This window comes from Acartia tonsa, chromosome 2 (genome assembly GCF_053477335.1).
Source record: "Acartia tonsa isolate MP-2025a chromosome 2, ASM5347733v1, whole genome shotgun sequence".
Lineage (NCBI taxonomy): Eukaryota > Metazoa > Arthropoda > Copepoda > Calanoida > Acartiidae > Acartia > Acartia tonsa.
The window spans coordinates 27,170,582-27,196,933 of record NC_137261.1 but is presented as its reverse complement, the minus strand read 5'-3'; the positions used below and the strand labels follow the sequence as shown (position 1 = coordinate 27,196,933).

Here is a 26,352-nt window from a genome sequence, read left to right as displayed (position 1 = left end):
TTATAATTAGTGGTTGAAACGTTTAGACACTCAACTTAATGTGCCAACCATTCAAAATTCAATAAAGTCCCCAAAGTTGTTAAGCTAACAAATAAACGTTCTTATAAAACTTTGGGGACTAGCGTAATAAACAGCTCAATGTCTACTACCTCCTTAAAAAACTTCTTTATAAAAAAATAAACTATTAAGGTTTGGAATTTGCATATCCGGAACATAGAGGAGGGAGACCGTGGCTGCTACATGTGCCAAATCAACACAGAACATATGAGACAAGAGATCGGATGTATTGATGTCAATGTTCCTCCAGATATTGATATGTCCAAGACTAGCTCGGATAATGCTGTTCAGGTGAATAGACATACTCTTACTTAATACGGGCGAGGATGCTGTCCATGACACTCATACATTATTGTCCAACATCCCAGGATAATTAAGGGGAGCCAAATCTGTCTTTTTCTGTCCAAACAACCGGAGTATTAGGTTAAATAACACTCATCAGACAACCAACACTTTGATTGTATGACCTTTGTCTTAGAAGTCCTAACAGTGCATAAGAATGAGTAGCGCCTGTTTCGGGCCGAGGCATTCCCCCTACTCTAACTATTAATTAGACATAGCAGCTGTAGGAACCTTTTTTGTTTTTAAATAGTTTCTTCAAGCAAAATGTCAAATAATTTACTTGATCTAACTTTTTAAGAAATCAATCTTAACTTTCTAATTATTAGTTAAACGCATTATCATTGTAGAGTTTTGAATATATTGCAAATAAATCAAATGAAATTCAGCATCAAGATTAGAAAATAAAATTATTAAGGAAATCCCATGTTAATAAATAAAGTTGTAGAAGTGAGAATAAGAAAACACTTATTCAGTCAAGTTTTATTTTACAAATAAATTGGGTTCTCAAGTCATCTTTTACTAAATAATAACAGTAAGTTACTGTTCATTATAAACCATTTATTTTTATGTGATATAACTAGGTCTAAGAGACTTGAGTAGTCGACTTAAAATAAACTTTTTAACTCTCACACCTATCCAGCAAAATGCAACCAATACTCATTTCCAAAATATGTACATTTAGTAGATATTACTAGACAATAAAGCCTAGAATAATATCGTTAGTGTTTAACATTCTTGGGGATAGATGAAAGTATCAGCAAGAGTGGGCTGAAAATTTATTTAAAATTCCGGATTTTTTCCTTAAATAGGTAATAGTGATGGAGGAAGGGTTCAAAGATTACAAACTTTTTTTATGGGGATAAGAGAGGGGTTTTAAAGGTTAGAGTAGAGTAAACAACCCCCCTCTGGACATTAAAGGAAATGGTTAAAAAAAATTGGGTTACTAAATCTAAAAATACACATAATAAAAAAAATATAAAGAAAATGGTTTCAAATTGATTTAAAAATTACGTGATACAATTTAATATAACAGTATTCTACAATTCCAGTAAATTTGATTTCATTAAATACAAGCTTCATAATGGCAATCAAATATGATCTGTCTAATACAAAATTGGCATGCTGAACAAATATTGAAAATTAGCCTCAACAACCAAATGGAGAAAATTTTCAAGTTTACAAAACTTATGAAAAAGATTTTGAAATATACTGTCTAAAATTTTTGAAATGATGCAAGATAGTTGAATTATTATATCACAATATTTATTTCAAAATCTGTTTGGGTGAGGGGAGATATTCTATATATTTTTCTCCCTTTTAGAATAAATATCTTGGTTTAAATATATAGCTAAAATAATAAAGAGATAAATCTCAAGAAAAAGGGTAATTTTTTCGCATATTTTCCGTACGGTTGGATTTTGTACTATAGTCAAATGCTCTTATTAAGTCAAATTATTCTTAATTATGGACCATTTCATCTTATGAACACTTTGACTAAATAAGAGCATTAGTAAAAACTCAACACCAAACTTTACGGAAAATACACGAAAAAAATGACCCCCTTGATATTATACTTTATCTAAACGTAAACTCTTGAATAATTGCAATTTTAATATTATCTAATATTTTACATAATTCTTGGTATTCTAAGGTTGATGCATATTATATTAGGATTAATTATTTATCATTTGCAAGGAAGGAAAGTTGAATTATTTGAATTCTAAGTAATTTCTATTTTTTTATTAAAAATGTCTTTACATGAAAAGTTTTACCTATTCTTTGTAAGAAGTACCTAAATGTATTTAATAAGATCCTGTAAATGACATAAGAAATAGATTTTATCTATCTTTACAATTTGTAATATTAGAGTAAAACAATAATGGGGGAGGAGTTTAATAACTGTATGTCCCCACCCCGAGGACCCAGTGCCGACTTTCAATAGGGTCTTTAAAAATCAGCCAATACCGTTTGAAATATTAAAACAGCCAAATCGCTCAAAATAGCAGAACGCAATTTGCTAGCAGACAAAAATAAGGTCCCCAACAGAGGGATCCAGGTAGTTATCTCGTTATACATCACTATAGATTTTTTGTAATACCCAAGACTCTTAAAACTAATTAAAAAAAACTGTGTATTAACTATCTAAAGATAAATACCCCCAATCCCATCCAAACTCTTATTATTTTTTTTTCTTGCAATTAAAAAGGTATTATTCTTATTAAAAAGACTGACAATTAACAATCATTATCCTTATTAATAAAACCTAACTATTAAATAAATGCTTTCAATAGCTATATCTTTGGTTTAAATCGTATACTTTAAACCAAGTACTTGTTGTGTAACAGTACATAAACCAAAACATAGACCATTTAATAATAAATGTATAAGCATAGATGTATAACCCAGACAACTATCTAGTGCCATTGGTGGAGACCTTTTCGTCTGCTCTTTTATACCGACTTAGTTGTGATAATATTACCGCTGTTATTGGCTGATATTCAAAGACCCAATTGAAAGTCGGCACATGGTCCCCACCCCGTGAACATAATTATTATATTACTTTAAACTTTGAATAGCTACAAAAATTATTATTTATATTAACTTTTATTTAGGAACACTATAACACAAGTCTGATATGTACAGCTAACGGCCACCCTAAACCAAGTATCACATGGAGAAGAGAAGATAAAAGACCGCTTTTTACTGACAGGTGGCTTTTAAATTTTCTATTTGAAGCATGTTTTGTTTGTAAGCCCTTTAAATTTTACCCAACGTCATACAACTTTGTAATCTTCTTCGTAGGCTCAAAAAAAATGGGTACTATTGAATAGTTAATGGTTTGCTCATTTTCTAAGAAATAATTTGGATCTACAGAAGGTGTAATATTGTTTATCACAATTAGGGATGTACATTAATTTATCGTTCATTGTCTTATCCCTTAAGATCCCTATCATTTAAAAATATTTTGGTACAAAGAAGGTGCAACTCATTAGCACATTGTGGCAGGCTTTTCAGATAGGTAAGGGTAATGCAATCAAAGGGTTGGTTATTTCATATTATCTTTAACATTGGCTTTTTCCATTAAAGCATGTTCTAAATTTGTACTATATTAAGACCAAGTACCGAGTATAAAGGGAGAGAGTTGCCACTGGTGCGAGTTAGCAGGAAACAGATGGGATCATACCTCTGCATAGCTGGCAATGATGTCCCTCCAGCTGTCAGCAAAAGAATTATGTTAAGGTACGGGGAGGTGATAGGTTCGAATCTCGTGTCATAACTAAAGACGTTAAAATTGTTCCTATTGCTTCTATGTTGACATAAATAGTTAGAGTAGGGTGAATGCCATGGCCCATAAAATGGAGTAACTCATTGCCATGCACAATTAGGACATCTCAGACAAAGGTCGTGATATCAAAGAGTTGGTTGCCTGTTTGGATGTTACTTAACCAAATATCCACCAGTAAGTGATAGAGTATTGCATCCCATTCAATCGGATGATGGCCTTGGGTTTTTTAGATGTTCATTTGAAATCAAAGTAGAATCTCGCCCCAATTAGGTAAAAATCAAAGTAGAATCTCGCCCCAATTAGGTAAAAATCAAAGTAGAATCTCGCCCCAATTAGGTAAAAATCAAAGTAGAATCTCGCCCCAATTAGGTAAAAATCAAAGTAGAATCTCGCCCCAATTAGGTAAAAGGGAAAAATAAAAAATAATTCCGGGTAAACAGTTTTTTTGTTCATGTCAGATTCATGTCAGTTTTTTCAAAGAAAAATCCTATGGATATAATTAAAATATATGAAAAATCATTAAACATAATATACAGCTAAATATTTTAATTTATTTTATTAATTTATCATTATTTTTTAGTGTAAACTTTGCACCCGAGGTGTATGTACCAAATCAACTCATTGGTGTAAGACTTGGTAATACAGTGAAGCTAAGTTGCAGGTAAACAATTTAATTGTCTTCCATTTATATAATATATCCATATTATTTGAAATTATAAGGGTGTGGCACTCTCAGGGAGGCTGTTTATTACACTAGTCCCTAATGTTTCATAACAAAGATTCCCTGTTCGTTGGCTTAACAACGTTGGGGACTTTTATTGAATTTTGATTAGTTAGTTGATAAAGTTGTGTGGCTAATTGTTATCTACAGAAGGGGTAAATTTGTGTATTATCATTGTGAATGTACATTAAAATATATAGCAATTTTGTTAAATGTCTAACACAATAATTTAACAATTATTTATTATATCTTTTTTAATTTGAAAATATGCTTTAAAAGAGTATTCCATAAGATCCCAAATGACCACTGAAGCTTTATGGCTATAAATGTGTGTTGCTTAATAAGACCTACACTCATAAGGCCTACACTCATAAGACCTACACTCATAAGACCTACACTCAAAAGACCTACACTCATAAGACCTACACTCATAAGACCTACACTCATAAGGCCTACACTCATAAGACCTCACTCATAAGGCCTATACTCATAAGATCTACACTCATAAGACCTACACTTATAAGACCTACACTCATAAGGCCTACACTCATAAGCCTACACTTAGAATAAGGAAGATTTTTTCTAGAATAAGGAAGAATTTCTTAGAATATGGTAGATTTTCTTAGAATAAGAAAGAATTTGGGGGAATAAGGTAGATTTTTTTAGATTAAGGAAGAATTTGGGGAAATAAGGTAGATTTTCTTAGAACAAAGAAGAATTTCTTATAATAAGGTAGATTTTCTTAGGATAAAGTAGAATTTCTTAGAATAAGGAAGAATTTGGGGGAACAAGGTAGATTTTCTTAGAATAAGGAAGAATTTCTTAGAATAAGGTAGACTTTCTTAGAATAAGGAAGAATTTTTTTAGAATAAGGTAGGTTATCTGAGAATAAGGAAGAACTTGGAGGAATTGGGTAAATTTTCTTTGAATTAGGAAGATTAAGTGAGATTTAGGAAGGTGATTTTTATCCTCTTTTTCAGATATGTGAGAAAAAGGAGAAAGATTTTTGTCCATATTTCACTTATCTGAGAAAAAGGAAGATGATTTGTGTCCTTTTTGGAAGGAAATTTCTGTCCTTTTTAGGAATGACTTAATTTCCTTCATATGATCCCATAACATAATAACAGAATATACAGTCTGGCTTATTAACTTTCAAATTTAGGAAACTTATCACCTTAGTATACATAAATTTTTCGAAATTTTCATGGTTAATCAAATATAGACTACAATGCAAAAATTATTTTTGTATTATCATATTTTAATAAAAACCTGTCTGCTAATATAAGGAAAGAAAGAAAATAAAGATACATTATAATTTATAATTACAACACAAACATCTCTCATCTTGTAATTTATCATTTTCTTAATTTAGTTTACACAAATAAACATTTCATCTTTTTATTCTTTTTCATAAACTACATATATCATAAGAATAAATTATATCAAAGTGTTGTGTTTAAAGAGTAATTTAATTTACTCTGTTTCTAATTTATTCAAAAAATTGTTAATCTTTACAAACTTTAAACCCTAAATTGGTCTACATGAGTGTATTTAAATTAAGAAGATTTCTAGATCTTATAACTTTTATTTATAATTCCAGTCCTAATAATGTAATTTTAGGTATTTTTTTGTATGTTGTTTGTATATTATAATTGTTCGTTCCCTTAAATTGCCTGCTTAAGCACTAATACCCCCCCCCCCTCCATTTTGAAAGGCATTGCAAGTAAGGAAAGTTATTTTTTCCTATTCCAACCCCTGCGGGAGCCCTCAGTCCTACCCAAACCCTAAGGGGCTCCCTAGGGCACAATATAAACCATCCTAACCTAAAACTACCCACTCAGTTCATTAAGATAGGGGTTCAGGGATCAACAGGCACTTTGTGGAAATATTCAATTCAGCAATATTGATAGATTTGATTAAACAAATTATAATAGTGAATATCAGGTTCTCTCCTGGAACTTGTACATATACTGTACAGAGGGGTTTCAAACTAAAGTTTGATCTAAGTTCTTTGCAGGAAGAGAGAAAAGATTATTTATCATTATTGCAACGGGGAAGAAAAACATATTTAAAAATAAATTATAATCTTATAAAATTGTAAAGCATGTAAAATTTTGTATTTAAATATCACTTACTTTTAATATATTGAATCTGACACTTTCATTTTTTCTTTTAAACGGTTATATGTTACTTTATTTCCTGTTTTGATATATGTTTTTTTTCTATGTTATTTCGTTGCCACTCTATACTCTAACCAACAACTAACAATAACAAATTGGCAAGTTCGGTTTCTTGGTTACTGTTTGTTTTTATTTCAAAATGTTGTTAGTATAATTTTGCTACGCTTTTTTTTGAATGTAATTGTTCTCATTTTTGAAAATATATCACTATCACTGAATTGCACTTGAAAATCTTTGAAAGAAAATATGAAATTGAGGGATCCCTTTTTCTTTACTCTTTACTGACCACTATCAATAATAGTTGTTTCAGAGAGACAAGTGGGATAGGACAATGGACAATAAATTGATCTTCCTTTCATAAAAGAGATATTTATTTTCAGTGACATTCTATTTATATGTCTCAACAGAAAATTGATTTACAAGGGGTTGACGGCAAACCTAAAAAGATTAACTAATTAACACTAATCCTACTTTTTAAAGTAATCATATTTTTTTGTCTATTGCTTTATTTCATTAACTACTGAACCGATTGAGTTCTCCATTTCAGGAAAGCTTCACATAGGTCCCGAAATAGTTTTAGGCTATTCTATCTTAAGATTTAAGTTTTATTATGGTTTTAGGCCATTTTTCTGTCCTCACCTACCCGTCGGATGCAGAGCCCCTTTATGCTATGGTCACCGCCACTATTATGTAAAACAACTAGGATTTGTTGCTTTAGATATTTTTTATTGAAACACCTTAATTTAACTAATCAAGTAAGATCTTATTGGCCACTAGGGGAACTTTAAAGTAAAACAAGGATGACAACATCCATAAGTAGCGAAGCACAAAAAATCGTCGATGGGAATACGTACAGGTAGATTTAAAAGGTTTTTACTAAAATGAAGAATAGATTTATTGGATAAAATAGACATGAGACCTTGTTTTATTTTGCATGATGGCGATGGTCAAAGTAAATTATATTAAAGAATGGGAAAAATTATTTTGATACTGATATCCCATAAAAGTTTGAAAATTGCATCAAAATAAACAAAGATATGGGGAAATATGTAAAACATATAAAAATAGCCAAAAACCTGATAAAAGGCAGTCTGGCCGTCATGGTTGTTTTATTAAAACGACAAAAAATTTAATTTTTAAATCCTTAACTTAAAAATTTGGAAAATCGGACCATATACACTGAAGATATGGAAAAAAGTGTTAAATATATAAAAATAGCCTAAAACCTGCCAAAAAGGCAGTCTGGCCGTCATGGTTATTTTGTTTAAAAGACGGGAAATTTAATTTTGATATCTATAACTGAAAAATTTTGAAAATCGGACTATAAACACTGAAGATATGGAGAAAAATGTTAAATATATATAAAAAAAACAGCCTAAAACCTGCTAAAAAGGCAGTCTGGCCGTCATGATTGTTTTCTTTAAAAGACGGGAAATTTAATTTTGATATCTGTAACTGAAATTTTTTTGAAAATCGGACCATAAACACTGAAGATATGGAGAAAAATGTGAAAAAAATAAAAATAGCCGAAAACCTGCTAAAAAGGCAGTCTGGCCTTCATGGTTGTTCCTTTAAACGACGGGAAATTTAATTTTGATATCTGTAACTGAAAAAATTTTGAAAAACTTACCATAAACACTGAAGATATGGAGAAAAATGTGAAAAATATAAAAATAGCCTAAAACCTGCTAAAAATCGGTCCGAACGCCAATGATGTTTTATAGTCAATTGTGCTCCTTAATGATAGGAATGTTGTCAAAAAATTTCAGCATTCTATCTTTTATAGGAGCTGAGTAAATCCCATTTCCCCCATAGCGTTACGGACTGACTGACGGACGGATAAAGTGAATTATAGAGTAGCTTCGCTACTAAAAATGGATGTGTAGTTTATTTCTATGGGTGATTTGTAAAAGTCTTCCCTGAACCTAAATACAACATTTTTGTAAAAGAGATCCTTATCAGTAAAGGTGATTTTATATTTGAAACAAATTTATTATTGAATTTAAATTTTAGAATTGAAGCATATCCAAACACAATAAATTACTGGTTGAAGGAGGGCAAAGAACAACATCAGATGCTACTAGAAAAGTAAGTACACCTAATTAGAAATTTTCCAATTATATACAATTCAATTTATATATTAAATATGATTTTTTTTAAATATGTTTTAAACCTATCATTCTTAGTCCTAAAAGTACATAATTTTGACATTACAATACATAACTAAGTAGGTTGATTCAGCTTAAATCATAAACAAAAAACTATTTCCTTTTGCCTTTTGCATACCTTAAACAACAATTTCAATTCTTCTTTTCAATATTTTCAGCCTAAAGACTATTTAAACTAGTTCTTATACAGCCTTTTTACTTCATTAAAGTTGATTGATCTGAATATAATTTGAATTGGGTAAATAGTAAAACTAAATAGCAATGTTTGTGTATAAGTGACACAACTAATCACAACTTTTCTTCCCGTCCATCAAAGCTGGCGTTTAGCCTAGCACAGTGGAGTTAAAATAGAAGCTGAATAAAAAGATAATTCACTCCAATAAGATACGTGAAGAAAGCCGCTCAGAAAAAAATTCTGATGTCATAAAAATGATGGAAAAGGAGAGGAGGAGTGGGAAAGAAAACCCCTAATAAGAGATGGATAATCCCTCATTTTTATGACGTCCCATGATGATTTTTTGAGCGACTTTCTTTACGTAACCAATAAGATTTGGATCATGAAAAGAAAACAATGTAGCCTGTTTCGTCGTATTTTCACAGTAGCTTTTGATAGGTTATTTTAGTTTAGGTTATGCTTGAATGTTAATGATTGCCACGCAGGGGCCAGAAATAGAAGAAAAGCTAATGTTGAAATACTACGAAACCCGGTACTTTGTTTTTTTTCCATGATCCTAAGATTTAATGTTTTAATGAAAGGATAGTAGTAGCATTTCAAGCTTTTTAGGCGATTTCTTTTACTGTATTTTGCATATACAATTTTACATTCGCTTTGTTACAGTTTTGTACTTTTTTTTCATGAGCTATTCTATCCTAAACAATCATATTCAAGATAATTAAAATTACATTTTAGCCTAACTAATAATACTGGATTTTTTTTATATATAATTTTATCAACTTTGTCTTAAAACATAAAAAAAAACAAATAGCTTTGTAATGATTGTTGAATAAAAAAGATTGAAGTTTTTTTGCTTCATTTTTTAATCTACTGTACCTTTAAATAGTAACAAAAGGGAGTACATTTTGGGGTAGATGTTTTAACTAGTATGAAATAGTGAATAAAAGGGAAAGAAACTTGGGAAGATTGGGGGGGGGAACTAATTAAAATGAACTGAAACCTAAACTAAACTAATCAGAAATCAAATTAATTTTCCCAATCACTGGATAAGAGAGAAAGATAGATTTAGGAAGATTGAGAGATAGTTTAGATAAATTAATATTTATGTAAAACAAATTTTATCCTATTATATAAAGTAGCAAGGTTTTTTTGTATGTGGCGTAAGATTTCGATAATTACTGAACCGATTGATTATTCCAATATAGGAACGCTTCACAAGTGTCCCCTGATAGTTCTAGGCTATTTCATTTTATTATTTAAGTTTTAAGGGTGATTTTAGGCTATTTCTAAGGTGATTTTAGGGTGATTTTAGGCTATTTTAGGCTCAGTCGGTAATTTACTTATTAAGATATAAAAAGAATACAATTTTTAAACACACTCGGCAATAAATTTAAGGATAGGAGTTAAAGTGAAAGGCTGCTGATAAATAACATAAAACCTGTATATATTTAACTTTCTTTATCTTTTAGAACGATTTCTTAAAACTGTAAACTTGGGCATCTACTATATAAAATTGAATACTAAATCATATCATAAAAGTTTTTATGCCTTGAAAATAACTAAAGCCTCACCCTTTAATCTTAATTTTCCAAAAGTTGTTTTAACAAAAATATATGTAACTAACCATCTAATTAATCATTCTATCCCTAACATTTCTATCTAATTATATCAACCAATGCAACGACTAACATTTAAAAGAAATCTAATTCAATTAAATTTTTTGGTGGACTTTTTAATTTGCGACACTGCATCTCAATTTAGAAATGTTAATAGGCAAAAAAATCCAAATTGGATGCAAAATAAATCTATGAGTTTAATATTTTCTGTTGAATCAATGGATGTGATTTGAATTTTAATGTGCACAAGAGCAGAAATAGAATTATATAATAGAATTGAAAGAATATAGTCAAATACTTTGTTTTTGTCAAGGTTACAAAATTAACGTTATTTTTGTATTTATCAAAATGATATAAGAATTTGGATTAAATCAGTTTTTTAATGAAGAAGAAAATATTACATAGATAGTGAAAAAATGTTTTTAAATAAGGTTGACAATAAGAATTAACATACTTTTAGAACTAGGCAGATTTTTTTTTGTAAAGAAGTAGGTAAATGTTTAACTTATCTCGATTGCACCTCTAAAATCCTGAAATCCCGAATGACCAGACAAATAAACGGACAAAATAAGATACATATATGCCATAAATAAAAAGCTATTGTTTAAATTTAACTTTTTAAACCATCATAAAAGTGGCTCCAACTCTACATTCCTGTGAAATCGTGAAGCTTTTTGTAGTGTTTATAAAAAATGCAGTATACTGGCCTACCATTGGTCAATTAAAATGTATACTGGTCTGCCATTGGTAATTTAGTCTGTGTACTAGACTATCTTTGGTCATTCCTATTGTATGACGTCATCTTTTATGGGCACTGTAACAGATCTAACCGTGTAATTTATTTATATTTTTAGTATGAAGTACAGCATAAACGAGATGAAATCCGACTATACAGTGGAGATGGAGCTAGTTATAAGAAACATCACAAAATCAGACCTTGGAATATATTTCTGTAATTCAACAAACTCCCTCGGCAAGGCTGATGGTTCTATCAGACTTTATGGTGAGTTATTTGCAGATTAAAGTAGACCAATAGAGGGGGAAGAGGTTAAATAGCTGTATGTGCCCACTCATTGGACACTGTGCCGACTTTCAATTGGGTCTTTGAATATAAGCCAATAGCGTCTAAAATATTAGCACGGCCAATTCGCTACAAAAGAGCAGAAAGCAATTTGCCTGCAGACGAAAAAGGTTTCCAACAGTGGATCCAGGTAGTTGTCTGGATTATATTTCTATACTTATACATTTATTATTCGCAGCGAGGCTGCTCTGTAGGTCTGTAAACCCAAAACACTTACCTGTATATTAAACAAAACTTAAGTTAGGTCTAAGATAGCGATGGTACTCTATATTTTCATTTGTCTGTCCGTCTGCTTAAAAAATATAAACATAAAAACATATCTTAAGACACATGTTAAAGATTTAGTGATTTTTAATAGAAATGTATTCCAGATTTATGACATATAGAGTAGACATCTGGTCTTTAATTCACTTTTTCCTTCCATTAATTTTTGAGCTTTGCTACTTATGAATGTTGTCCTCCTTGCTATTTTTTCAAAACAATTTACCCAAGCTTAATTAAGAACATCTTCATTTAATGGAAAATAAAAAAATAAAACAGAACAGCTATTAATTTGTTTTCAAAGCATATACTTTTATTCTTAAGATATTTTAAGAATAGAAAAAAGGGTTTAAATATTAATTAATAAAGATTATACTCAATTAGGAGTCTAATTGAATCTATTTATAGAATATTAGTTGAATATGACACAAATTCTTATTTTTAGAATATCCAGTAAATGAAATGACGGAACAACAAAGGACAACGACACAAGATACAGAAATCATAATTGGTAAATAAATTCATTTAATACAGGGATCTAAGGGATAAGACAAAATATAATCAACAAAATAACCCCTTCCGTTGGTTAAAATTATATACAAGATACAGAAATTATAATTGGTAAATTCATGTAAATACGGGGATCTTATGGGATAAGACAACGGACGATTGATTAGTATTTTTTATTACAAAATACATTAAGAATATTAACCCTTTACGTTGATTAAAATTATTGGTAGAACAGTTTTGACACTGATAGTTTGTCATTTCCCACTATTTAAGAGTAACTGTATGCCATAATCGTTTATATACAATTTCAAATCAATAGTTACACAAAGAAAATGTTATCATCATTGTTTTGTTATTATTAAATGAATTAAAAGACTTTTTTGTGTGAATTTAATATTTATAAAAACTTTCAATCGCGACGGGTTTGAGAAGTTTCCAAATTCAAGACAACAAGGATGACAACATCCATTAAAGCGAAGCTCTGAAACTGTAGGAAAAGCACATGTTTTAAATGAACAAAAGGACTTTTTGTTAACAATTATAGAGTTGCTTCTCTTCCTAAATCAAACCTAATCATGCAAAGTTTGAAATCGATCAGACAATTCTAACATGACCAAATAAACCAAAAGAGCTTTTAAATTTTTTAATTTTTTTAGAAATGATTGAGAACAATGATGGTGAATTTTTGGAGATTGATGTTACAAGTAGCAGGTCTTCAGGAACAGGTAACAATTATTTTTGGAGATAGATGTTACAAGTAGCAGGACTTCAAGAACATGTAACAATTATTATTAGAGATAGATGTTACAAGTAGCAGGTCTTCAGGAACAGGTAACAATTATTTTTGGAGATAGATGTTACAAGTAGCAGGACTTCAGGAATAGGTAACAATTTTTTTTGGAGATAGATGTTACAAGTAGCAGGTCTTCAGGAACAGGTAACAATTATTTTTGGAGATAGATGTTAGAGGTAGCAGGTCTTCAGGAACAGGTACCAATTATTATTAGAGATAGATGTTACAAGTAGCAGGTCTTCAGGAACAGGTACCAATAATTGTGCCAGATTTTAGCCAATTTTATTTCTAATAAAGTGTATATTCAATTAAAAAGAAAGAGGGAGAATTCAACTACTAAATGAAAATATTTATGGTTAGAGGAGTTACAATTTATTTAAAAGAGAACTGAATAGTGCAGCAGAAAAACAGACTACAGACCAAATGAAGGAAAGACGGACAGACACAGTTACTTATAAAGCAGCTTTCTTACTGGAAACAAGTCGATTATACAGTGAAGTTTTTTTTAAATATCAATATCATGGTGTTTTCCTTCAAAAAGCATATCGAGCACTGAAAATTAGGTGGGGAGGGGTGGTATTTTTTCCCTATGCCTAACTCCTCCGGTGGGATTTAATCCTGCGAGGCCTGTACCTCCGCTGCCCTAACCATGCAGGGTTATCTAGCAGAAAGTTTCTTTGCTCAACCAGGCCCTTTGAGGAAAACTCCCATTATTGTTTTTTTTTTTATTTGTTTGATTGTTTAACCTTTACTTAAAATAAAATGTCTTTAGGAACTGCAGAGAAATTTCCCCGAGGTGACCAACAGCGGAGGGAACACAGACCAGACTCTTCCTTTCCTTTCTCCTCCAGTGCAGACCACATGACCTCTGCAACTTTGTTCATCCTTGTTCTTGCACTCTCATTCCTGTAATCTGCTTTTTCTATTAGTTGCTGAAAAAGTTTTGGATTATGATAAAACAAGGACTAAAACGTTCATAGATGCGTAAAAAGACATTAAACAATAAAATAAAGTTAATCAATAAAATGAACGGCTAATTATAAATTTTTATCTAAGATTTTCGATTTGAGCTTTATTTTACCATGAATTGTTAAGATCCTAAATTTAAAATTAGAATAGACTAATGTAGGAAAATCAGAGGGCAATATTTGACAATATACTTGAAATAAGACTTTTAAGTCATGGTTTATATGTGCTGTTATGGAACCTGTGCTAAAAACAGATAACGGCTAAACGACTAAACGTAAATGATATGTTAGCACATTGTTATTGCTAGCATAAAAAGACCTAAAAGTGTCTTTTTCGTGCATTTGTGTGCACTGAGAAATAACTCTTTCTTGCTTTGATAGATTATTTGTATTCTTTTTATTTAAAAAATGGAGTGCAAACATAAAATTCAGCCGTTTTGGCTTATACCTGCTTTTAGATTAATTAGAGTTTTACTAAAGGTTCCATTTTAGCAACCGCAGTGCCGTTTTTTGTGTATAAACTAAATAAGAAGCTAGTGAAAGTGGCTGACTCAGATTTTGACGTCTAAAAAATCAACCAATTAGAGGCCACTATAAATTTTTCCATTGGTCAATTACAGTGTATACTGACCTCTCATTGGTTATTTTTTTACGTCCTAATCTGAGTCAGCCACTTTTACTAGCTTCCTAAATAAAGAAATTTTATTGTGTGAGGTAACAGGATAACTATATAAATGCTACGCTCCCCAAAAAAGAAAAAGTTTTCCCCCTATCGTGTTTATGTGAGAATGTTAAAAATATGATGATGCCTATAGGGGGTCATTTTCTTTAATCAGATTATAAAAATAATTTTATATCATATGTGTATTTTCTTTTTTTCGGAAAATCTGCAAAATTGTAAAATATCTTCTTAATTTTTCATATTGTCAAAACATATCTTAATTTAACCAACCCATATCAGAAAAAATTATCTTTTAGAAATAGGACCAATTTTAGTGATTTCATTACTTTATCTTTATGATATTGTCTTTTTGAGAAAATCCTTTTGATATTTTATTGTTTAAATTATAAATTAGGGTATTTATTGTATTTTTATGGAGAACCCCTTAATTATTATTGTAAATTTGTTAATTAAATTGTTATAAGTTAACATTGTCATCTTGCTTAAATATTTATTAAATGTAAAATTAAAAGCTTTCCAGCTTTTAGGTTCATATTGAATCAATACAGTTTTTATTGTATTACAAAATGTTTTATTATTGGTTTGTTAGACTTTAGCATTGTGTTTAATAATAATTATCAATACATTATTACTTGTATGTTGCACCAGATTTTCAAGTACTCTGATAAAAAGATGCTTGCTTGGATGAAAGAACTGATCAATAAACTGACCACAAATTTTCCCCTGTCAATATATCCACATATAATGTATAACTATTTTAATGAATTTTATAGGTATTTAGATATTAATTTCAATTCATTTTGTTCTAAATTAATTTTATCCATATTCAAAGGAAGCTTTGTCCCTAGCCTTCATTGAGGTCGCCCAACAGGGAAGTATTTATATCTTGTTTAGTTTAAAAAAAAAAAAAAAAAAAAATTTGGTTGGGTTTAATTCTTTTAGGGGGCCATATTTTGCAACAAAAAAAATTCTAAAACCGCCCAAAACCAATACTATGTTTCCTTGTAAATTATGGAGCTATCGGTCTAACCGTTTTTGAGATTTTTGTTGACACACACACACAAATGAATTGTTACTTTAAATGATGGGACAAGTGTATTCTAAATTTGTTTAGATATTTGAACATCTAATATTACAAACCTTGACTTTTTAGAGATATTTATGTCCGGAACTAATTTCTCTCTCTCTCTCTCTCTCCCTCTCTCTCTCACTCTCTCTCTCTCTCTATCTATCTATCTCTCTCTCTCTCTCTCTCTCTCTATCCCTCTCTCTCTCTTTCCCTACGTCTTTATCTATCTATCTTTCTTTTGCATTCTTTTTTTTCTTGAAGGAAAGAAAAATTTTGTTTGAAAATAAACAAATAACAATAGCCAAATAGAAAGTTTTCTTGGTGACAGCGGAAAGTGTCATGTGTGACGTCATAAAAATAGTCTATTTCTTCTTCTTCTTCGCGTCTTGCTGTTTCAATAAATTCGACCACTAAAAATAGTCTATTATCCATATCTATTTTGGAGGTTTCCTTTCCCACTTCTCCTCTCATCCTTCCATTTTAGACGTATTTGTATGACTTCGCACATGACACTTTCAGCTTTCTCGCTTTCATGGCTTTTATAAAATCTAATTTATCTAAGAAAAGTTTTATAGTTTTATGGTAAAATTGTAGGTATGATATATAATCAAATTTAATTAAAAACAATTTTACTTTTAAATCCAATCTTTGTACTATTAACTTTTAGCTAAACACTGTCCCCCTCCGTGTAAATACTCTATTCAGAAGTTGAACTTTTGGTATTAGATTTTCATACAATAGGGAAATAAATAGCATCTGTTTCCAGGTATTAATGGCCAATTGTTGATATTCGCAACTTGAAATTATTCCACGCCAGAATAAATGGCCGTCCGAGGCACTCTTTTCACTATTGTGAAAAGCGAAGCTTTTCTACAAGCACGGTTCTTTCGTGCCTACGTTTTGAGAGTTATTTTAGACATGATAGAATTATCAAATTGATTTTAAGCCTAACATTTTGATTTTTCTAACAAAAAGGTACAATTACCAAATACTGACCAGTAGCATGATTAAGGATTTGCCATGGGGTGTGAGGAGTGAGTGGGCAATAAAATGCGGAAGCTAGTCCTTTCCAAATTTTTATTTTAGTGGGAGAAGGTGGCACCTCCATTCCACACGTCCCTGGTGCGAATACTCTACAAATAACTTTTAATATAAGTTGGTCCGACTGTCCGATTAATTAAGCTTCGCTTTTAAGGATATTTTCATCCTTATTATGCAAAATGGCAATGTAAATAATATTTAAAAATGGGGGTGTACAAAGTAAAAGCTAAAACCTTCTAATAAATGAAAGTTTCATGTATTGTGATTATTGACATTAGATCCTTATTAATGTACTCTTTAAGTTTGTAATGAAGAACATTCTTTACAAATATTTATATTATTGGTATTAGGTGAAAATTACATACCCACCCACAAAAAGAATGGGTTATCGAATTCAACTCCCCCCTTTTCAGGTGCTCCTAGAGGCCTCTAGGAGCGTAGCCGCTAGTATGTAGTCATAGAAACTTTTGAGATGTAAGAAATTCTACAATTTTCGGCCTAATATCTCAAAAATTTATAACATTAAAAATTAACTTGCATCACTTTTAATTTGGACCATTTTATGAAAACTTCTCTTTGATAACTTTGTCGCATTGTGTGTGTGAGTGTATGTATGTGTGTGTGTGTGAAAGTGTGTGCGTGAGTGGGTGTGGAATATAAAATATATGGGTGGAATTTAAATTTGAATTGATATTTCATGGCATTTAGTGATACTTGAGCACATTTACACTTCTCTACAACCTAGGACATGGAATATGCTCATAAAATATTTTCCAGGATAACTTCGAAACCGATTTAGAACCAGTTCTCAGCCATAATGAAAACTCATGTATGGCAACGAATTTCAGACAATGATTCAATGAATATATTTTTTAAATCATAAAATCAATACAAGTTTTGTTAGCACAGGCTTTCGGCCATACAGGTCTAACAAAACTGGTTTTTATCATACAATGTTTCATTTCTATATCCACTGAAAACTGTCTGTAATACGATGCGATAAATAACTATGCCAAAATGAAAGACAGATAATGATTTGGGTAAAGATAAAAAAAATTAGTTAAGGTTATACTATGTAGGAATATATTTTTGCTAAAGCAGCTACTAGTAAACTAAAAGATTTACGTTTCAACTTTCTGCTGTTTTTTTATTCAATAGAAAATTTCACAAACAAAACACAGAAATTGCTTAAAATTAGAATTATTATGTTATGGCAATATCATATTTAGTGATTGATTTAATTTAGATTTTAAATGTAATTGAATATATAGGTCAAAAATAAAACCAAGAAGTATATAAATAAGGAAAAATCAAGAAATATTAATTTATTTAATGCTTATTATTCTTTTCATATGGGTGAAAATTATTTTTCTTTGAAGGTAAAAAGACATGCAAAAAACATCTAATTGTGTTATTTTATTTTTGTGTGCTTGATTGTTCAATCACGCAACGAGTATACAAAAAATTACCTGATTTATTAGTAATGAAGATTAAATGAAGTTAAAATTTTTTCTTTTGATTTTGTTAATGACAATACCTTACGAAAAACTAACTATTGTGTGAGACTAAGACTAAAAAGAAATATAAAACACAACTACTTTACACAGAGAGAGAGGGGACAATGGGCTGTTTATTACACTAGTCCCCAAAGTTAAGTATAATAACGTTTTTTTATTCGTTAGCTTACAACTTTGGGGACCTTGGTGATTTTTTAATATTGTTCAGTATTCATAAGTTCAGTGTTCAAACGTTTTAAACGTTTCAATCTACATAAGGGGTAATTTTGTATATCATCATTGGGGATGTACATCAATGTATCAGCCATTGTCTTATCCCTTTAGAACCCTGACTGACTATTTTATGATAAAATATGTTAAGATAAAATTTGAAAAGGCACTGCAGTAATAGAATAATCAATATACCGTTTCCTATATTTGTACAATATTATATGTAATTCTATACAATATTATTATTTTCCAGGGAGCAGGGACTTGGTTTCCTATATTTGTACAATATTATTATTTTCCAGGGAGAAGATCTTGGTTTCCTATATTTGTACAATATTATATGTAATTCTATACAATATTATTATTTTCCAAGAGCAGGGAATTGGTTTCCTATATTTGTACAATATTATATGTAATCCTATTCAATATTATTATTTTCCAGGGAGCAGGGACTTGGTTTCCTATATTTGTGCAATATTATATGTAATTCTATACAATATTATTATTTTCCATGGAGCAGGGACTTGTTTTCCTATATTTGTACAATATTATATGTAATTCTATACAATATTATTATTTTCCAGGGAGCAGGGACTTGGTTTCCCATATTTGTACAATATAATATGTAATTCTATACAATATTATTATTTTCCAGGGAGCAGGGACTTGGTTTCCTATATTTGTACAATATTATATGTAATTCTATACAATATTATTATTTTTAAGGGAGCAAGGACTTGGTTTCCTATATTTGTACAATATTATATGTAATTCTATACAAAATTATTATTTTCCATGGAGCAGAGACTTGTTTTCCTATATTTGTACAATATTATATGTAATTCTATACAATATTATTATTTTCCAGGGAGCAGAAACTTGGTTTCCTATATTTGTACAATATTATATGTAATTCTATACACTATTATCATTTACCAAGAAGGAAAAACTTGGTTTCTTCAGTATCGATTTACCGACAGACAAAGAGATGTCCTCTGTTACGGACTAAATTAGTTTTATAGTAGATGCTCAACAGTAAGCAAAATCTTCACAAAAAATCTTCTAAAATAGCATTAGCAACCAAATAAGCATATTTCTCTATAAACGTAGGTTTCTAAGAGACAGGCAGACACTTAGAATTATTGAGTTAAGATACTGAAGAAATTGCACGAAAAAAAATTCTTGCCAAAAATTAGTATCGCACAACCCTGTGTAAGCCTATACTTGTCTCTACATACTTACATAACATCAATGATATACCAAAGAAGATAAAGTAAGTAGTATGGCTTTTAGTAAATCTTTTTTAAAAGGCATTTATTTTGAATATTACATTTAACTGAATTCTTAAAACATGTGAGTTTACTATAAGCCATAATGCTTATTGGTTTGATCAAAAGTTTAAATTTTATTTCAGGTAGAATCTTCTACCTGGATTCTATTCTTTACTTTATCTTTTTTTGTGATATACCTACTACAGACAATACAATTTACAAATAATTCTTTTCTACCAATTTTGTAATTCGAAATAGATATTTTACAACAGCTCATTCATAGCTTTTTAGTAAGCAAAGAGCGACTAGCAATAAAGTATTTTCCAGTATGGCTTCGAAAATGATTGTTATCCGCTGGATTAGAACCAGTTCTCATCCACACTGAAAAATCATGTATCGTATCATATTATGTTCAGTTTTCTTCGAATATAAAAATATACAATCATAATAATAAAACCATTTTTTTAGCCCGCGCCTTTGGCACCTCGGGGCTAAGAAAACTGGTTTTGATTTTATAATTGTACAATTTTATATCCGCGGAAAGCTGTTTAAAATTCGATGCGATAACTATTTTCCTTGGAAACCATCGTTGAAACCAATTAATAGAATAACATTAGATACTTTTGCATTGTTACTATTTAAAAAACAAAAAATATTCTAAAATATAAAGTTTTTAGTTTGATAAATTGTAATGCAATATGTATAGCACTAGTGTAAGGCAAGAGAAGCCAGCTAAAGTTGAGAAAATTAAAGAATAATTGGTCCCATTGTTAGGCAAACAATTTTTCAACACACAGTTCAATTCAAATCACTTCAACAAGGAATAAAATAGGGCTCGGATCATAGAGAAAAAAATAAAAGAGAGGAATCGAAGCAACTAGAAGACGAAAATAGGCAGTGGGCCTAGAGGCCTACTTAGCGATGTTGCCGCGCTAAAATTTATTGCTATTCCACTACTTTTCAAATGGGAGGATTAAAAATTATTTTAAAAAATATTTTTTTACTTTTTACTATTTCCATATTTAGGGCAAGAATATTAGATTAGATATTTTCGTTTTAATGTTTTAATTAAAAATTACATAGAATTTTATTTTTATTTTAAAAAATTTGTTCATGAAAGATGAATCCTTCTATTTCTAAAAAGGGGGAAATTTTTTTCATAATAAACATTCAGCTGATTCTGACCGCCCACGGCTGTTTGCTAAATATCCCTTTTCTTTTTATTCACATTATTATTTATGATTGACTTACAAAAAGCCCTGGGCGGTTTTTGATTTTCGTCTGCTTCTAAATTTAGGGATGGGGAAGTAGTATTTTACCATGAAAAAGGGGTGAGTATTCATCCTCTTATCCTTTTTCCTTATGGCTCGGATAAAAAAGAGAAATAGTAGGCAGGAAAAAAGGATACTCATAATTTATTTTGAGACTAACAAGGTAAATGGACAAAGTGTCTCAAAAATCAGCCATGTGACGTAATAAAAATGAGAGAGATGGGAGGAGAAATGGGATAGAAAACCCCTAATGGATAATCCCTCATTTTTATGACGTCACATGACTGATTTTTTTAACTCTTTGTCCAGTTACACTAACAAGTAAAGAGAACTCTCAACTTAAAAGTTAATAAGATTGAAGCTCTTTATATATCTTTATAAAAAAAATTATATCATACAATACAAATAAAATGATAGGCCATTACACTGACTACATTACCAATGGCAGTCCTGTATACATTTTAATTGACTAATGGTAGGCCAGTATGACGTCATTTTTTACAGGCACTATAAAAAGCTTCGAAAAGACTTAGGTAAGAAGAGATAAAAATTTGTAATTTACTTCTGAATGCTTGTTTTCAGATTACAGATCCTTTACCCCAGATCTAGCTTCTTTTGATTGATTGTATTTAATATTGTCGCACAGTAGAAGCCTTTCTCAGGCAGGAATAGTTATTATAGTTATTAATTGCATCCTATAATAGACAGCTTTCCGCGAATAGTAAAACGACAAATTATAAGATTAATTCCGGTTTTCATTAATACCGAAAGTGCAAAGGCCTGGTCTTACAAAACTGGTATTAATTATATGATTTTTATTTTATTATTCGTGGTTCATTGTTTGTAATACGATGCTATACATGATTATTTCAGTATGGCTGAAAACCAGTTTTAATCCAGCGGATATTAATCGGTTTTGAAGCACATACTAGAAAATTAGAGACAATTTTAATGTATTATTCAAATTCAATATCAAGTTGCTTTAATCTATAAAAAAAAGTAAGTTTTTTTTAGTGGCGTGCACAGGTTTTTGCCGGGAAGGGGGACCAGGGTAGGGTTTAAACCTTGAGGCGATGAAAAATGGCAAGGAAGCAATAAATATGAACTTGTTTCTAAACCTAAAGTTAAGTATTATTATAAATTTTACATAAAATATTTATCTATATTATCCATATATAACTTATACCATAAGACACTGCATGAAAGAGAGAAAAATAAGAGTGCAAATTAATCTGTGCATTTTTAAAAACCACATTCATATTACTTATAAATAAAACTATTTAACTTACAAATTTAACTTTAGGCACGGGCTAAAAAACTGGTTTTAATCTTATGATTGTACATTTTTATATTCGTAGAAAGCTGGATATAATACGATGCTAGACATAGTTTTTTTTCTAATGGATGAGAGCCGGTTCCTATCCACCGGATTCGAATAAATACGAGAAATTCTATTTAATAATGTTCAGTTTTTTTTAGAAACCCTTTCTATGTACCTGACCCGACCCATAACAAAAGTACTGCCCGAGGTTTCGTGATTATCCTGATGCAGTATTTATCCCTAGCTTTTTTTACAACTTTTACTACGTCTGAAATTCTTTCAAAGATAAATACAAATAGATAAATAAACAATTAACGATAATTATATCTATAAAACTCATGTAATAGATTTTTAAATAAATCGTCGTATTACAAAAAATTCACAAAAAGAAGTACCAAATTTTTTTATGGTGGAAAGGAATTGTTGAATACACTAATAGACAATAGAAAGATATTTATCAGCTTTGAATGTCTAAAAGTATGGAAAACTTTACAAGTTTGATACACATTCCAATGTTGAGACATCAAAGATTTTTTGTTGCTTTCATACAGATTTTTATTTGAACTTATAATCTTCAATTAACCTAAAATAATCTTACAAAAAATCAATAATCGATTATAAACAAATGACTTTAATGGATGTTTTCATACTTGTTTATATTGTACTGTGTTTTCCTGCTCTATATAATAGAACATCTTTGCCAATTCCTGCATTGGTAGCAGATGGATTTAACTGTTATTCAGGCAGGGACACTTGTGCTGATAAACAAATTTAAGGCCTGTTTCCCTTGAAGTGAATATTCGAGCAGAGAACCCACAACCCCTCTCCTAATATAAATTTTAAAATGGGGGTAGTTTTTCGTGTTGTAGGCTAGTATAGGTCAGGTCATATTAGGTACAGGGTAGACCCGCAGGGTAAGGGAACCTAAGGTATAGACCATGCAAGATTATTGGCTTCTGAATGTACGCCCAAAATTATTAATCGAATTATATATCTTAAAGGTCAATAATTAGTCCAACTTAAAATAGAATACGAAGAATTTAGTTTGGTTCTAGTCTCATACGATTCAAGCCAAAAATACGAGAGACGATATTTTTGGACAATATGATTTCCGTTAATCTTTATAGCTGATTTAATGTATGTATACGAAAACGAAAAATCATTGCCCTTTCTACTAAAATGCGTACATTTTCTAACCAAAAATGCGATCAGATTGTTCTTACACTGAGATCTTATTGTTTATTTGATTATTTAGAGTTTTATATTTATTAAAAGAAAAAAGAAAAATTGGGTTTTTTAAAAATATTTTATAGCGTCACGTTATTTTGCTCTAGTTGCTTCGCCCCTAGCCTCTAAGGGAGGGATAAGGAGTTTATGAAAATAGCTTTAAATCACCCTAAGGCATATATTATGCTTCAATTTGGATAAGTAATCTCCTAGATCTTATGCTTCAAACGAAAAAAAAACCTTGCTATTACATAAAAAAAAGGATATGGCTTGATTTTGAGATTGTTATTCTATGAAATTGAAAGTGTATATTACTATCCTATTTTTTTCAGAATGTATATTCCACTCCTAGCTGTTATCAAGAATTTACTATAACTACAAAACTATGTTTACCTTTATATCACATTCACATGCATACACTTTTAGAAATTTTCTTCTTTTCAATTGTTTATGAATAACTCAAGACTCTATAATTGTTCTGTTTGGATCAAATCATCGCTTGTTTAAATTATGAATCAGAAAATTTTTGTATCTTATAACTTCATAGAGGTAATGTTAGTATATTATATCACTAGCAGCTACGCCCTCATCATATAGGGGCTCTGTATTGTAAATAGTAGGGAAGAACAGAAAAATAGCCTGAAAGCATATAAGTCTTCAATCTAAAAATAGTATAACCTAAAACCAATCTGGGACATAAGAGAAGCCTTTCTAAAAGAGAAGTTATCGAAATCTCGAGCTTCAGACAATAAAAGCCTTATTACTTCATAGGATATCTTTAAATAGGATTGCTACTCTATAATTCCAAACATCTGCTGCCCTATATAATACCTCAACCTGTTCGTCTGAAAGTCCATATTGGAGAAAGACATTTTCTTATGTAAATTTCCTTTGATTAGTTTATTTGCATGTTAAACTTAATATATACGACGATGTTTTCGAACAAAAGTAAAATATCAATCTAAAGATCGGGGTTTACATTTTAAGAATCAATGTAATTCAGCTTAAGTTCTATCAAAATTAAACAAAATAAATCTCAAAGCAATAAAAATATTTCAAGTTAAAAAGGGTAATTAGATTTACCTTATCTCATAATATCTCGAGCAATCCTATTATATAAAGTAGTAAGCGGTTTTTGTTTGTCCCGAAGGATCTTGCTAACCGCTGAACCGATATTGTTCTCCTTTACAGTGAAGCTTCTTATAGGTCCTGGGAAGGTTTTAAACTATTTTTGAGGAGCGTGTCTTTACCCCCTCCCCCTCAAAAAAATATTTTTGTTTACTCTTTTGAAACTCAAATTGAAAATGGGATGAGGTCCACTTTTCCCCCTCCTACCTTAAGTGCCCCTAGAGCTCTAGGGGCGTAGCCGCTAGTATATATATAGAACATTCAATTTTAACCTTTCAAATAGTTCTAGAAAGATACCCGATATTTACTATTTGATTTTATTATGTGTAAGAAATGTAAGAAAATACATATGATATTACACAGAGAAAGATGAATACATGTGTCTTCTCTTTAAAGTATGTCCTTAAACATTATCCTGCATTAAAGCAGTTTTTTAACAAATTTACTTAAAATTTTGTTACGACTTTTATACATTTATATTCTTGTTATTCAATTATGACACTCTACAAGTGTTAATATTTGTTTGTTTTACCGTTTCCGAGCTTCGATGTTGTCATCCTTGTTAAAACTAAGATTTAAAGGATAAACTTTTTTCGCCGAAATGAAAATGCTTTAAGAGACAACTAAATTTAAAAGAGAAATTGAAATTTACTCGGCTGTTAGCACACATAGGTAGCTTTTTTTACTAGCCATTGAGCAACTCTATAACGTCCTTGGTCCGTCGGTTAATCTGTCTATTTGTTTTTGTGTATTTAATATTGAAATTTTTTTTTCATAAAAAAATATTTCACATCCTTTGTCCCAAAAGTAAACAGGATGAGACAAAAACCGAACGATGTTTTGATATACATCCCCAATTGTGATAAAATAAATTACCCCTTTTGTAGATTAAAACTATTGATTGCAAAGTTTTAAACTACTAGTTTTAAACTAACCAATCCAGATTCAATAAAAAGTACCCAAAGTTTTTTATCAAACGAATAAGATAACGTGGCTATAAACTATTTTGCTATTGTTATTACAGTGCAATGTTTCCTTACTTCAATGACTATATCACTTTTTAAGAAAAGGAAATTTTTGATTCTTCCAACTGTATAGGACTGCAGTGCCATTTCAATAAACATTAAGGACAACACTTTCTCTCATGATGTCACATTTTAACACAACTTTCATGGCATGCAGCTTCCTACAAAAAAAGCACATTTTTTTAATCCTTGCATTAAAAAAATATCTTTAAAAATAACAGGGAGTTTGTCTGTCTAACTATGCATAGCTTAATATATCGCTAACAGCCTAACCGATATGGAATTTCTAAATAGTGATGCTTCTCGTATGTCCAGGGCATGTTTTAACTATTTCGGGTGAGGGTACCTTATGCCTTTCAGAAGAAATTGTCCCTAGAAAAAAATAGTGTTACTCTGACTTTAGCAAAACATTTGTATCATACCTAAACAAAT

At 30.3% G+C, this 26,352-nt stretch overlaps 1 protein-coding gene across 2 annotated transcripts in view; it reads left to right on the top strand.

Annotated features, from left to right (window-relative positions):
* Positions 1-15,396, top strand: part of LOC145308269 (lachesin-like) — a 33,029-nt gene extending 17,633 nt beyond the window's left edge. Inside the window, exons 7-15 of one of the 2 annotated variants that reach the window (XM_080150254.1) lie at positions 190-348; positions 3,012-3,109; positions 3,514-3,639; positions 4,266-4,346; positions 8,600-8,674; positions 11,400-11,548; positions 12,333-12,398; positions 13,054-13,122; positions 13,963-15,396. In XM_080150254.1, coding sequence (XP_080006380.1) covers positions 190-348; positions 3,012-3,109; positions 3,514-3,639; positions 4,266-4,346; positions 8,600-8,674; positions 11,400-11,548; positions 12,333-12,398; positions 13,054-13,122; positions 13,963-14,102 — 963 coding nt within the window. In that variant the 3' untranslated portion in view covers positions 14,103-15,396. The remainder of the gene's footprint in view (positions 1-189; positions 349-3,011; positions 3,110-3,513; positions 3,640-4,265; positions 4,347-8,599; positions 8,675-11,399; positions 11,549-12,332; positions 12,399-13,053; positions 13,123-13,962) is intronic. The other variant, XM_080150255.1, reaches the window with a different exon arrangement.
* The last annotated feature ends 10,956 nt before the right edge of the window (positions 15,397-26,352 follow it).